This window comes from Saccostrea echinata, unplaced genomic scaffold (genome assembly GCF_033153115.1).
Source record: "Saccostrea echinata isolate AGI-Se365-2 ecotype Australia unplaced genomic scaffold, CSIRO_AGI_Sech_v1 ptg000007l, whole genome shotgun sequence".
In the NCBI taxonomy this organism is placed as follows: domain Eukaryota; kingdom Metazoa; phylum Mollusca; class Bivalvia; order Ostreida; family Ostreidae; genus Saccostrea; species Saccostrea echinata.
Window position 1 is genome coordinate 998648 of NW_026889756.1, and position 16684 is coordinate 1015331.

At 32.2% G+C, this 16684-nt stretch overlaps 1 protein-coding gene across 1 annotated transcript; it reads right to left on the minus strand.

The window, feature by feature from the left end:
• Nucleotides 1-4770: 4770 nt before the first annotated feature.
• On the minus strand, nucleotides 4771-15987 carry LOC133180588 (golgin subfamily A member 6-like protein 22). The gene is made up of 3 exons (XM_061315066.1): nucleotides 15685-15987; nucleotides 7994-8842; nucleotides 4771-6090 (listed from the first exon to the last, which is right to left on the minus strand). Exons 1-3 carry the CDS (start codon nucleotides 15793-15795, stop codon nucleotides 4771-4773), a joined length of 2280 nt encoding a protein of 759 aa, XP_061171050.1. The 5' UTR covers nucleotides 15796-15987.
• Nucleotides 15988-16684: the final 697 nt, after the last annotated feature.

Here is a 16684-nt window from a genome sequence, read left to right on the forward strand (position 1 = left end):
TTTTCAATTATTTAAAGTTGTTAGATTATTGCATATTTTACATATAAATCAATAATAATTCTTTGATAATATGACAAAAATTGTTTGCCATTTTTGTAGAAAGAAGCATCGACAAAGATTATCATCTAAAAGTCAGGGAAGATTGTATGAAGGTTCAAATGACTATTCCATCACAATATCAACAATCAAACGTGACATAATACTGACATCACATTTCCGTGAGATTAATTCGATTCGTGTTTATATGTCGATAGGGAGTGAGTTAATCGTGATGTTTTTTTCTCTCAGATTGGAATTTTAACCACCCATAACTGAAAAAAACATCTGTTCATATATTAAATAATTACACTTGACACCTGTGCTTTTTTCGTGGATGTAATAAGCATGATTTTCCATAACACAAGCCTTACTATTCTGATAATATATATGTAGAAGAAAAAAAAAACAATTAAATATGTGACCTCATTTAATCTCAATTTTACCTCATTTTATCGCACATGATAAAGTGAGCAAGAAAGTAAAATCGATTTTGCTTTTCATTGTTTTTTCATATTTATTGGAGTTGTCGCTTTCACATAAATTATTCACACATGTAAAGCTATCTCTCAAATCGTTTATTTTTATAGAAGCAACAAATCACAAATGTGCTGGGAAGTTAAATAGCTTCTGGCTAGTCCCTTAGAATCATTATGTTCAAAATGTAGTATACGAATTCAGATGACAGCAAAAGCTTTTTCTAAGTACAACAGAGATTATTTTTAAATAAAGTCAATACATTTCATTCATGAGCGGATCAAGAATTTTTTTTTTTTACCAGATTGATCCATATCTACTGTCTGTCTGTATGGATGTCAGATTTTGGAACAGGCCACAAAATGCCCGAAACTGCAAATCTTACTTTGTTTGGGGACAGGGAGTGGGGGTGTCAGGAGGGGTGTCGGCTACCCTTTGTTAAGTATTTTTTTTTCTGATAGATGACTCTCTCTACAGACTGTTCCTAAAGGGTCTGCTGTTTCAAAGGTGGGAGCTAAGATCCAAGGTCTTTTTTGTTGAATGAATTCCCCTCTAGATCCGCCAATGTCATTTGGAGTAAGTATAAATTTAAGATAAGATGTTGCTCAGAAAACCCACACCTTGGTGCATGGTTAAATAAATTAATAATGCCGAAAATCACGAGTCATATAATGTGCAATAAACATTTAGTTCAGGCAAGCGCAGAATACGGAGTCCTCGAAACAAAGACAACATTTTTACACATCACATTGTAAAATTTTTATACTTGTTTATTGTTAAATATTGTTAGACTGTACCACATTAGAAAATATTCGTTTGTTGTATGGCCCGAGTACGAACATTTTTTTAACCGAGGCAGGCCACTAACAGATAAGTTGATTTTACATGGATTTCAACTACCTCGTTTAAAGTCGGCATTTCGTAAATTTTATGGTCGATATAATGCCCCTGTTAGCAAATATCACCTACCACTGTGTCCTATATTAGCTGACTTCTTTCATACCAATCGTTAGACCTTTGTTTTTATACTGATTTTTAGTACAGAATGTTCGGTCTATCTGATCAATATACAGGGCACACGGCGGTTGTGACCGGACAAAGGGACATGCTCACTCCTCCAAGGCACCTAATCCCATCCCTGGAATTCCAGGGGTCCGTATTTTATGTCCTCTTTACAGCTGTGTATGTTAATAGATTTTTTTTTTAGGTTGGATAATGTTCACTTTTTCATGAAACAATTATAATACATTATTTTGACAATTTTTAATTTTTTTTTTTTTTTTTTTGGCAATAACTTTTCTGTCATATAGAGGAAGTATAATTCTTGATTAGTCATAGCATACCATGGACATGTTTGTATATGATAATGCTTACAGAGTATTCAGACTACAATAAATGCTTTAAAAATTCATATAACAAAACAATCGGGTTTATCAATAAATAAATTTTAATCATGCAAAATCTTACAACAACTCATACTCGTTTTAACAAGAAATATATGGTTATAATTGATCGATTTGCTGCAGAAATGTTAAAATTGTATTCAAAGTGGTATTTCCCAAGCACTCCACTCCACAGAGCAAAAGTCTTCCAGTAAAAGCATAAAAGTGACCGAATACTACTTCTGAAGCTAAAGTTATGTTGATTCTGAAAATTGCTTTAGACATCATGACTAAAAGGAAGGTTCGCCTAGTTTCAGTTGATAATTCAAACGGTGCCATGTTGACAATTGAATTCATTCTATGTACACGTAAGTTTATTTGCCCGCCTCCTCTGCATTGTATGTACGTATCACGATTTACGAGTCTAAATAAGTGACTTTTTTTTTTGGAGAGTTTATTTCTACTGAACAGAAACATATATTGAACTACTATAATCTTTAAATATATTCAACAATAAGTACAAAACACATTCACTTTTTTTCTCTTTTCCTAAAAATACCTATTTCGTAAATTCAAGGTTTTTAGACAGAGTAATAATATCAGATTATGCAATATAAATTATAAATACTCCTGGCCTCCATTGTTTAGGAAGGGAAAACATTGACATTGTTTTTTCGCGTGCAACAAATATGTAAATGTTTAATAAATAAATGTTTCTTTTAAAAAAAATCGATCATTAAAATCTAGCTTAATTTTTTAAGTTATGACCAAAACAAGAAATCGGGAAAAATTGTAAAACCAACTTATACCTGAGAACTCTCATAAAAACTGTACCAATATAATAATCTCATATATTTTCTAAAATTCGATCGAATGATGGGTCATCTATTATGTTATTTCGTTGAAAACAGATACAGCTCTCTGATATGAAGGTTAGGATGTTGATTTTCGGGGATGTAGATAATGAAATTGTCCTGTTCTCGACTGAGAATGTATGGCACTTGATTTTTCTCTCTGAAAATATGAATATGTATTGGATGAAATAAAAATCAATAGCCTTTAATTATTAAAGATTAAACTTTGATGACTGTCTTTCATTTTTTTAATCAAAAACATCATCATACATTTTGCCTTTAAATTTTATCATTACAAGCATTATTTTTTCTTCACATTATAAGCATAAGATGTTATATAGGAATGAGCTTTTTATCAGAAACAGCATTGGCTTTTTTAATCGATCTTTTTTTCAGAGAAAATGAAAATAGCACTTTAGTTATTTTAATATAAGTATAATGAATATGATTAACAGGGCCGATTTTTATTTTTCACTAAAGATTTCAAAATGTCCTATAAAGTCTAAAGTTTAGTAAAGTTTATAATTTCTTAACATTAATATTTTTGTCATCATTTACAATCAAAACAAGTTTCCAAAAAAAATATATCAATCCATTTTATGTTTGTTTATATCATCTGTCCTTATGGTCAAGATCTAGTAAATGAAAGGTGCCTACAGATTTCTCAAATCTGAGAAACGAATTCTTTTAATAATCATTTACAAATACATTTCGGTAAAAAAAAAAGGGGGGGGGGGGTTAAACAAGGTGTATTGAGGAAGATCAAAACGAAAACACGTATCTTTAAACTGCCAGTTTAATGGAAAATAAAGAAATTCTGGTACAAGTATGGGATTTTTTTATTTCTCGGACAATGAAAATGCATCTATATTGGCCACAGTATCTCAGAAACGGTTTTTCATTTCTTTCTGACCTCTTCTTTAATATAACGATAAAGAAGTAGGTACGGTTTTGACTTTATTGTGCCCTAAAAAATTAACGCTTTCAAAATGTTTCGAAACTGGCTTAAATATTAGTTGAGTATATGACTGTGATAAATCAGGAAAGAAAATGGCATGAATGATGACCATTCTGGAAACATGATGTCATTAATTTGAGGAATTTCTCTGTTTTAAACAGAAATGCCTCAAAATGACCCATTTCATGGTTATTTTTTATTTTCATGGATCTAGCACCAAAAAGTCTAAAAACATTTATTAGATATTGACCTTAAGCGTTTCTATAAAATTAAATTTCATTTTTCGGCGGAAAGATAGAAATCTTTCATAAGGTTATATAGGCAATTAGTGGTAAAAAATATTCCTCTTAAGTGCATTATATGTTTCATTAATCACATGAACATTAAGGTGAATATTCTTCTGTTATAAAGATTCAAGTATATTCATATCTTTGTCTACAGGTCGGGGCTTTGGAACTAGAATTCCACATTTCAAGCAGTATTGTGATTTATAAATCATCGTTTTGCAAAAGTTTCATCGTAAAAATAACCACATATCAGGCTCTAACCTTTTTTTTAGTTCAGATTTATCTTCTATGCTTTGGTAAAAGTTCAAATTTTATATTTCATCTGAATATGTTGATGTCTCTATATGAGTAAAACTACTCTCTGGTGCCTTTATCTCTTTTAAATCAATCAATGCTTATGTATTTTGCTTGAAGCCTACCAATATCAAAACCCAATATTCTTACCAATGCCCATGGTTTCATATCCCATAAACAGAGAACATTGCTAATGATTATTCAGACTGTTTTCATTTGGTTTCTACGGAAATGTGGTGCTATTTTTCAGTAATTATATTGAAAGCTTCCTCCTGGCAGAAGAGACCTGATTAATTACAACGATAAATCAAAGGCAGCCATATAGAGGTTTAAATTAGAGTAGAAAGACTACAATAAATTGTGTCTTTCGGCAAGTATATGCACAATCAAAATGCATTGATTTATTTCTTTTTTTTCCATTCAGCCTGATGGACGTTAAGATAACATTTATATTCAGCAAAGGGACTTGATATTAATACAAATCAGGTGCTCGCCTTTTTATGTTGACTTGTGCTCTTTTCTTTCCTAGACAATTCTTGCTCCTTAGGAATGCGATCTCCTAGATCCTCTTTTCCCTGGTCTTTCCCGACTGAGGAATTTCTTGTATGAGTCCTGATGACATCACTTTCATAATCGTCACTATTATAACTCGGTTCGTTGATTGCACTATCTGTACTCTGACTTTTGACCCCGGTATCGTTCCTACTTCGCTTCGAATCTTCATTCATTCTTGACATTAGAGTCTCTAATTCATTTTCTACAGGCGAAGCATAGTGGATGCCTTGGTCCTGTTCCCCTTTGTCTGATATTTTCTCCTTCTTACAATGATGATTATGTTTCTTCTTTCTAAAGCTGTGAGAAGTCAGATACGGATTCAGACACTCATTGTCTTTATTTCGCGTCTTCTTTTTCTCTTTGTTCTTGTGTTGGGAACGTGGTGTACTCGTGTGATCTGTCCCATTCCTTTTATTAAAAGCTATGTAAGACTGCTGTTGAAATGTTATTTTTTGTTCGTTGTGTATTGAGCTCCTACTCGTTGATTGAGAAAGGGATCTCTTTTTACTTTGCACAGGGTGAGGGGAAAAAGAATCTTGATCAATGCCAGGTAATGGCATAGCAAAGCTAAGCAAGCTAAACTTACGTAGATGACTAAATTCATTTAGGTAAGCAATTTCTAGTAGTTTTTCTCTCCACTGCAGATATTCTGTTATCTCTTTAGCCGTTCTAGGCAGAGTGTGTATATTAATCTTATTTTTTGAAAGCTTATGATGAATAGGTTTTAAGTAAAACGACAAATATTTCTGTTCAGCTGGTTTTGTATGGAACTTGTGACCAACAGGCCATCGAGTGTCTATCCTCGAAACGATCCCTTTCTTTTGTGGTTTATGCTCCAATTCTTCATCTTTTTTCTCGATAACAACCACAGGAAGTTCTGGTTTTACCTCGGTTGTAAACGTATCTTCTTTTGTCAACTCTTCGTCCTTTGAAGTCTCTTCAACTTCGGTCTTGTTTTCGCTCTCTTTGATTGGAGAAGGTGGAGTTTGGGAATGTGGAGGCGGTGGAGATTGGGACTCTGGCACTGGATCCGGGTCCTCTTTTAGCAATTGTTCGGTCTCAGAATCAGCCGAGTCCAATTCAATATCCTTGTAGAATTCGTTTTTTGAGATGCCTCTCAGAATTCGTATCGTCTCTAGAAAATCCATCTGTTTTTCATTTTCCTCTTCAATACGTTGTCGGAGTTTAGAACACATATCGTTCCATGGCAAAACTTTCATTGCTGATTTTTTCCACTTGGTGGAAGCCTATAAAATATATATAAATTTTTGAACATGTCCTCTATGAGATCACTTATGAGGTATATGCACGCATACGTTAGTTCATTTCTATAATTTCCATTTACTGATACTGACAGAAATGATGATTATGACTCAATAAATGAAGTTTATTTACATGCTAGAACCATTAATCTATATCAACATATTAACAATTTCTTTCTTTTTTTCGATGTTAAGATTATAGTAATATGGGATGAAATATGGGTTAAGATAATAGTAATATGGGATAAAATATCAGTTAAGATAATAGTAATATGGGACAAAATATCAGTTAAGATTATAGTAATATGGGATGAAATATGGGTTAAGATAATAGTAATATGGGATAAAATATCAGTTAAGATAATAGTAATATGGGATAAAATATCAATTAAGATTATAGTAATATGGGATAAAATATCAGTTAAGATTATAGTAATATGGGATGAAATATCAGTTAAGATTATAGTAATATGGGATGAAATATGAGTTAAGATTGTAGTAATACGGGAGGAAATTTGGGGATAACGAACAGTGATCATTCTGAAAAGTCCATTTAAACAACAAAAATTATGAGCAGAGCCAACATGGACCTCTGACACAGAGATGGGATTAGGAGCCATGGAGGAGTAAGCATACCCTGCCATATGCTCTTTGTCATTATCCGTAAAAAACAGTAGAAAATTCATTGTGATAACGATTGCCCATCAATTTGTATGAAAAAGGACCGTCAACATTCGACATAATGACATACTGTGTTTGAAAACAAGGTCATTGGATCGACCATAGAATTTCCGAAATGTTTTTAAACGAAATTATTGATGTCCTTGAATCATCAACTTATTAGTCAATAGCTTGTCTACTTTTAGAAACTGTTCGAACTTAGAATATCTTTTGCTCATCGAATCAACTGGGAAACAAATTCCATAGCTACTCTAATGAATCAACACATGAATGAAAATGCAAATTGCTATTTGAGAAAACGACCTCAATGTATATTGTGGAATTGAAGGGTGCAGCCAGTTATTATCCCAATCCGTCAATTAAAAAGCTGATTGATTGTCTGTAATGATTGAGCATTTAAAACATGATTTGCAGTAAGCATCATCAGATACAACATCCATTCAAGTTTTGTCTGTGTTGGACTTGTAGTGAACTGGAAAATTGTAAATTGCAATATGAAGCATGGCTGGTAAGATGCATTCCAATATGCATCAATCATGCAAGATTCGGTCAAAATAGTACATTTTGCTATATGAACTGGATTTGCTCCAAAATATGCCAATACCAAAATACAGGTCACATTAAGACTCATCATTTTAATTGATATACTATAACTTTCCTGACCTGCAGGATTTGTTTGTTTGTTTGTTTGTTTTTGCACATCAAGGGTAGCTTTTCAAAATAAATAAATAAATAAATAAATAAATAAATAAATAAAATAATAATAAAAAAAATAAAGTCAATGTACAAGAAAGAATCTTTTCCGACAAACACTTTTTTTTCAAAACAGGTGAGTCGTTGACAAGATTGAAAGTTTTTTTAAAATACACAAATGTTTATGAGTTTCATCGTTTCTTTTGATATTTACTATTACCAGTTCCTTGTTGTTTTTCTTACTTAAAAAAAAATAAGATTTTTAATAGCAATGCATGTGCGTGTTTGCCCCATAAAATAACAAACCAGACCATGGTTCCATTTAAACTTCACTTTGAAATGCAATTGCGGTTTTTTAATACAATGGAATCCTCAAGAGATATTTAGTTAAATTACTAAACCATGAAATGTTTTGTGAATAGGAACCATATGACAAATAAAAAAGTGAAAAATACGAATTATGCTGTAAATGTTTTAATTTGAATTATCTTCTGAAAACATCAGTAATAAATACCTTTTTATTATTCTCATGGCTGCTGGTCTGCTCGTTTTCATTCGGTTCGTTTACGTCTTCATTTATTGCATTTAAATCACCCTTCTTCTCTTTTTGGTTTGTTAATTTCATGTTTACCGTTTTTTCTTTCGTTGTCGGTTTAGCTTTTACTTTTTTCTTTTGTTTTATTTTCTTTTTTCTTTGTTTTGGCAGCGGTTTGGATTTTTCCTTTGTTTCCTCCTCTATGTCTCCAGCAGTATATTCCTTCCTTTCCTCCAATTCTTCACTTCCGTCTGAGGAATCCTGATGCACGTCGCCCGTTTCTTTGTTGTTATCGTTTTCTTCGTTCACTTCCGGTGTATATCCTGCTCCCTCAATAGAATTACTATAACGTGAATTATGTTTGTTTTCGTCCATATCTGTCATTTTATTCTCTATGATAGCCGAAACAACAATTGTAGCTCTTGAGTTATCTTCAGGACTAGCAGGTTGTGCGGCAATATGTCTGCTTTTTTCATCATTTTCGTTTTCTTTTTCTTGAGGGCTAAAATGATGATTTTCTGGTTCTTTCAGCATAGAATCAGTATTAATTTTGCTAAGGATTTTGTCTTCTTGGTGTTCTGGGCTTGGTTTTAAGTTTACCGATTTTCCTTTCATTGAATTGTACTCCGCTAGCAGTTCGGCCTTATTAGAACCTCTTTTAACCGATTCCGGCGGAAGTGATCCTTCTGCTACTTCGTGATCACTCGCTAGCTTTTTCTCCATGTCCAGGAGCTTTGATTTCCGGCGATCACGTGCCGCTTTTAAGCGCTGTTTTATCTTTTGCCTCGACATAAGTTCCTTCCACTCATTGTCTCTTGAATATTCTGGCTGTAAAAAATAATTTTCATCCTTATTAACAATACGAACATTCAAGGGAAATAGTATAGTTAGAGATACATTCTATTATATATAGCTAATTAAAAGTTTAAATTAACAAAATTGAATGGTGTATTTGCATTACGTAAAGAATATGCCACGAAATATTCAAAATACGAGAGTTCAATATTGAGTGCGCCGTTGTAAATTAAAAAAAATGTCTTCTGGTCAATCGCTCAACGATTAGATTTATGCTAGGTAGTGGTAACTTGATAAGATGGGTCTATTTCACAATAAAATTGAAAATATTTATTAACAAATTGAATGTAAACATCGTATTTTCATTGGAATGACGTCATACTGAACATATCAGAGTCAACTTTGATATATCACACTTTTTAATTTGGATACATACCCAGACTGAATATTTTAATTGACTTTTCATTAATTTAAATCGACGATAAAATGTTTTAGCAATACAATAAATAAATTTGCATGCAACGATTGGTCGCAGTGCACTCGATTCGTGGATTTAAGGATTTATACAGCATTCGATTCAATCTTCAACTAAAGTATAGCATTTACAAAGAGCTTTGTCGTCTTAAGCAACAACCTTAAACAGTTAACTTACTACACCTATCAGGTAGAATTATTCTTGAGAAGGTATTGGCTGTGTTTACAGAGGTTAGCCCAAAATAAACATACATATACATATAGCAAAAAAAACAAAACAAAAAAAAACAAAAAAAAACAGAGAAAAACAACGAAGTTTAATATTTGCGTTGAATTTCTGTTAACCAAGAAAATATCGAAACACGTTAAATAGTTGATAGAAAAAAAAAGTTAAGTGTCAATTCTCATTAATTGCAAATTTATTATGTAGTTTTGTCGATTTCTTTAAGATTGAAAAATTTTAAAATTAAGTCGTACGAAAATTAGATAACAGAAAATTTTCTCCCTCGTCTTGATAAGCATTTCAACCCATGAAATAATTAAAAAGTCACAAAAGAGTGGAAGTGCATTGTCCAAAGAAAGTAAAATACACCAAATATCAAACAGGATTCGGATTCTGATTCTTACTTAAGTTACATTATTCAATAATTGAATAGAAAATAAGCTTTTAAGCAACTCTATACCTTAACATTATTTATTCCGCATTTGGTCATAGCCTAAAAAGTTATTTAGGTCTTTCTTTCTAATAGAAATCCTCGCTCCAACCTGCTAGATACCTCAGTGTTGTTGATATAGGGAACATGTATTGTTTTAAGTCTGGATGTTGAGTTGTATGTTTTATGTGGTATTAAAATCAAACGCATAGCTTTTGTGTTTACACAGTCATGTATCTTGAACTGAGGTCCCCTTGATCAATGCATAGGGCTCATGGCGGATGTGACCGTTCAACAGAGAATGCTTACTCCTCCTAGGCACCTGATCCCATCTCTGAAATTTCCAGGGGTCCATGTTTATGTCCTGTTCACAGGTTTGTATTATTTGAAGTTTTTTATGAGATCGATCACTGTTTGTTATTTTCCCCCTTTTTCATCGTCTTACATATATTATACTTGATGTAGTAATAATGAAACTCTCTAAATGAGAAGTGAATAGAACTTGTGAAGTAACATGAATATCTATGGAGAGTTGTGGAGCGGGAGGAAAGAAGTCCTGGCTGAGATTGTATCAGTTGTGCCAAAAATGAAATCCAGATCTGTATGTGGGCAAATTCTTCTTTCATAATGAAAGGGAGCAGTCAATGTATTTTAGGCTTTTTTATCATTTGGTTATTCATCACATATTACTATTAAATTATTTTTACTGTGATTGGTATAAATAATATTATTATATAAGTTCAAATTTAGTGGTTTTAAATAAACTTTTTTATTTATCTGTATTTCACTGCACACTCTTAATCGTTCCAGAGTTTTAATTTCAGTACATTTTTTTATTCAATTCGATGATATTACGGTATAGAAATATAAAATTAATATAACTTCAGCTTATGAAAATATAATTATTGCTTATACTCGTATATGATCGCTTAGGCGGTAAACTATCTCATGTTTAAATATTTTTTATTTGCATTTTTCGTTTCAGAAAAGGCTTATGTTGAATAAGTTTATGTATAAACTGTCGATTAATTCTGCAATTTAAACCTTTTGTGTGTGTGTATATATATATATATATATATATATATATATATATATATATATATATATATATATATATATATATATATATATATATATATATATATAATCATTTTAGAAGCTTTAAAAGTTAAATTCATCCTCTTTAAAAGAAAAGTAACATTTACCACATGATAAATGTATCGCACCTTAAAAGGCATTCGCATAAAATGAAAAATAATTTTCTCTTTAAAAAAAATGAAACTGTTTGTTTTGTCTGTATTCATATATATCCTATTTTATTTATGATTCGACATTGAAAAACTTCATACACCCTTTTAAAAAATGTCTTCTCCAAAAATATAGGGAAGGGGGTAAACTTAAAAAGTTTTCAATTATATATCACGTAAGCGAACAATGCCGATATAAATAATTTTAATACTTTTTGGAAGGTTAGAAGTTCATTTACAACATATCAAAATTTCATAATATTTCTTGAGGGTGCCTCTCTTCTTTGCAAGCAGTACTGGTCATGGTTAGACATGGCTTAGCATAAACCAAAAGAATGCGGTTGGTCAGCAACAATCAAAACTTCTCAGGCCTTTCTGACAAGCGGAGAAACAACCTCGAATATTTTACGTAGACGCCCATGACATTCCCCCTTTTTGATGAACATTGAAACAAGTGTAGAGAGACCTCTAATCTGTTGAGTCTGGAACTTATCTTCATTGAATGCAAGATATTACTCAAATTATATTACAGAAGGGATAATCAAATCTGGCCATCCAGTATTAAATATGAAGCGACTCCATTTCGTTTACAATTTTAACATCCGGTGATGTAAATACATTCAAGTCACCCCCCTCCCCCGAGCTTTCCGGATAGACCCGAGAAGATGGGATTAGGTCGGCAAGGTGGCAGGGGATAGTTTCGTACTAAAGACCCGGTCAAATTTCTTAAAAAATTGAGATATCCCCTGTTTGATGTGATATTTTATGTAGAAAAATGATTAGAATAATTATGGGACACATTTGCAGTGTAGCAGAGTGCTTGCTGAAAAAAATGATGTGCAACATGTAGGTGTCACTATGACGCTTATCATATACAGAGTTGTAAATGCGAAACTAAGACACGTGGTCAGTTGCAGAGGAAATTCAGCTGAAAAGCAGTAGGCCTTAGAAGAAGGTGTGTATCTCAGAGGGAAGGTGAATGACCCCATATCAATTGGTGAATTTTTATTAGGGCTTGCATTGATTTACAGACTACTGGGTGTTTTATCCTGCTCGCTCGGGCCCGGGGGTGGGTTGTATGGGTGTGAATGAGGCCCAAATCTTGGAAAAACAAGCCAAAATTTGGGGAGTCCCCAGGTGCATTTTTGGTACATGTGCACTCTAATACGCAGATTACATGTAATTTGTTGACATAATTTGTGAGCCATGGGCATATGAAGTGTAATTAATTAGCCCCTGGAAAACTGTCCCCATGTACATGTTTTTATGGATCGCATGTATATGTGTACCCCCTCGGCACATGTTTGGCATTAAAAAAAACTATCCCCTGCTACCCAAGGGTTTTTAGAATTAGTTAAATCCTTCAAAAAACCTTTCGTGATAATTCCTTTGTACATGAATATTCGGATAAACTGGACAGAGCACTTTCCAGTGATTTCCTTTAAGTTACAAGTTAATGGAATCTCGAGAATGTTTTTTTTTTAATTCACATAGGTGACATAAAACTTTTCAGCTAAACGGTGTTCAGAAAGCAACTGGTATGCTCGCATGCATCTTTTATGTTCTATCATGCTGTTATTGCCAGAACACAATAGATTGGCGGAAATCCTGCAGTTGTTTAACAACCGTCACAGAATAAGCACGTGTGCATACAATGTAAATATTGATGATGGTATAACAAAACATGAATTGCTTTATTCAAAGCTGAATAAATAAAGCCAAATAAGGTGTTTTTTTTAATTAATCATTGCATATAAGAAATTCCTCCTGTTTTAGTTCTTATTGTTGTCAAAGCAGTTTTAAACTTTAAACGAGGGTTTGTGTATACAGAGAACAAATAATTCAAAATTGAATTACTTTCTATTTCTGTGGTAGTATATGGTTTGACAGCATTACTTTCAATTGGGAGTGGATTCTTTCCACATGAGTAACCGGGGGGGGGGGGGGGTTCTTGAAATCAAGTGGGTTTTTTTTTGTCGCCCCAACCTCCACAATGAATTTCAAAAGAGTAGCTACTTCCATCAGATATGAAAACAGAGCCATCTGGGTCGGCGCTTTGATCAACATTTAAAACAGTTGCTTATCAATACTATTTTGCAGAAAAGCACCCCTTAAATTAAATCCATTCATTATTGATTTATGTATACGATGACAAATGATAAATTTAATTAATTCTGACGTTTACGTCTATCAAAAATAGATTTGTTTATAGTTAGCCTACTTACAAATCTAGGTACCTTTGATTCCAGCTAAGTACTTTAATTTTATTTTTTGTCAAATTATTTCATATACATATGTTGCTAAAATAATTTTATTCATAGAGAAAACTTATCCTAATTTGACCAAATTAGTTCACAATTGAGACCGGTAATCTAATTCACAATCAAAATCGATTCAGTGGATACAGAACTTTTTATTCTGAACATCAAGTGGCTGTTTATTTAATTTGAACCATTATCGATAATCACTGAGGTTGAACCAGATCCGTGAACCAGGTTATAATACGGTATAACGTTTCCGTCCATATTGTTTCGCTTAGACACAAAATCGAATGATTTCAGATAGTTTTCAAGTAATAAACTAACCTATCCTTATAAAGGAATTAATACACCCTATATATTACGGAATAAGTACAGTTGTGTATATGAGGGAACATCGATCAGCTAGGTTAACGTCACTACACCAAATCTTTCTTGTATTATTTTTATTTTATTTTATTTAATATTTATTTTATTTATTTATCTATTTAATTATATTTATTTATTTATTTATGATTGTTATTTCATTTTTTTTTTTTAATATTTTATTTTTTTTCATTTATCTAATTTTGCTAAAGCGCATTTAAAGAAAAAGCAGCAGTTATACAACAGAAATATATTTGTTTGAAAACAAGAGAGTACTATTCAAAGAATCCACCCTTTTCTCTTTTTCTTTTTAATAAACTAAAACGGAAAAATGGACTAACAAACAAATTCAGAGAACTGTACCCCCCCCCCTTCTGGGGTCTTATTGGATTATGTATAATGAACCAATTGACGTATTGTGACTGTCTTATCTGTCCATCTTGCTATAAAGTTTTATGTATTTTTGAAGTAATATGTTCTGGTGTAAACGTTACAGCCAAGTTAATATTTTTGAAAAGTAGGTCTAATTTCAAAGTCATGAAGTAGCAAATATCATAGTGCATTTGGAAAGATCTTGACATTGTTCACATTTAATATAAAAATATGAAACCCCTGTTTTTTTTTTTTTTTTGTTTTTTTTTTTTTTTTCAGGTACAAAAGCTAAGATATGTGTAAACTAATGCGTGTATTTAGGTTCTAATGTAATTCTTATCAAGGACCACCCTTAAACAAAATAAATATGGCAACAAACCTTTCTGTCAAGGTCAATACTGTATATGAAAAAAAGTTCAAAGTTCAAGGTCAAAACAACAGTGCATGTAGAGAGATCTTGTCTAACGTATTGCACACAAGAAATTCTTTCATTTAAAAATTACATGCATTACTAGAATTAAAGTTTCCGACAAGAAAGTCGTACTTCAAAGTCAAGGTCGTGAAATAAAAAAAAATCACAATATATTCAACTGGGTCTTTAAATGATAAAAAAAAATCACATTATATTCAAATAGGTCTTTACATAGTAAATGCTCATGTTAAAATGTAAAAGCCCTAGTTACATGTATGTCCGAGGTTAGATTTTTTGGGACGGACTGCTAGACATACAGCTAGACATACAGCTAGACAGACTGACTTAAAGACAGACAAATTAATCCCCGCGCTTTTGCGAACTAAAGAGAAAATAATATCAGCTTAATCACATTATCCTAATTTAATTGTGATTTCAAACTTCCTCCAATTTGAAACAATAAACTTTTATAAAAAGTAAACATGTAAATGTTTGCTTTGTTGGTTTAAAAATGATTAAATCCGCAAGTATATTTCTACAAATCCTACGCTAATGAGGAAGAACTGGTTAAATATTTGTTTTAACATACTTAACAATGTAAAAATACAAAAGATATGTCTATACTTTATAATTAGATGCATTACATTTAATTAAAATCAAATATTAAGAATTTTTTGTGTTCTAAAAATTGTTACATTTGTAAAAAATATTTTGAAATTGATTCTAATAGTTTTTTTTTAGTATTTTGCCATGGTAGCAAACGATTCATGGCATCATTTATATTCACAGTCGAGTAATGAGTCAAATTTAAAATTCTGTTTGCTTTCGCTTAAAATTAGAATCATTTGTATTTTTTTTTTAGTTCATGAGAGAGAGAGAGAGAGAGAGAGAGAGAGAGAGAGAGAGAGAGAGAGAGGACTAAAGTTTTTTATATTCAAAAATGAAAATAGAATTATTTAGCAATGATAAGAATAACCTAAACTTCCCTTCCGTTCGTGAGATAATACAATAGTAAAAAGTGCAGTATAAGATACAAAAAAAAATAATTTCACAGATGGATATATTTGTATACATATTCTTAGATTTTACTTACGTCGATGTCCGTCCCAAACACTCGTTTGAACCTCGGTCTATCATCCATGCTAGCCATTGTGTCTTTGACTCGGATAGTGTTAAGAACCTCAGATAGGGGATTCCGATCCATAATTATCGAATTGACCGGCGTCCACCAATACCCTAAAATCAAAATATTGTCCCGTAGTATCGATCTAACAATTGACGGATTCCGAATAATTCACAATTTTATGGCGCAGTCTTCCATTGACATTGTTTTATGTTTTATTCAATTTCACAGAGGCATTCTTTATTCATTTGTGACGGTTTACGACCGTTGTGTCAGAGCTGGGACGCAAAGAGACAGTGAGTAACGATCGCTCGCTGAGAAGGTATCAAATACACAAGAGGCCGTCCAATTCCACACCAGTAAATACATACATTTTTTTGTCAACCCCAAATCAATAACCTATTTCAAAGGTTTAACACTCAGTTAGGAATTATAATTCCTCTGTAAGCCAGCCCAACGTACATCACTCTAATGCTTTTTAAATGATCAAAACCTTAACGCAATCATCTCTTTACTTTCAACTTTGTTAATTATTAAAGAGTATTCTAAAGTAGAAGTAAAAGACACATAAGATACGTATCCGTCTTTTTGACACTCCAAGCCTTATCGACACACAGGGGAACACAAAACTGTTTTCTGAAATCAGTTGACAATGTAAATAAATTTTTCCGTTACCACGTTCACAATTTCTAAACAAACGTGAGACAGCATTGTCTTTATTCTTTCTATTTCTGCTAGAGTTACGTCCCTTATATAATTCTTGCGTATTAGAGGTAATAAAGCGCTACCAAAACAGTAATACCCTGGCTGGAGTTTGGGGTGGGGACATTTTAAGTAAAAAAAAAAAATGAATTCGATTATTATTGACACCTCATAAAAAAAGTTTAAATATTTAAGCAATAACTGTACTGCTTCACGCAGGTGATATGATTAAGGTAGTCTGATCTTCAGGTTCTGAAATTCGGGAGTT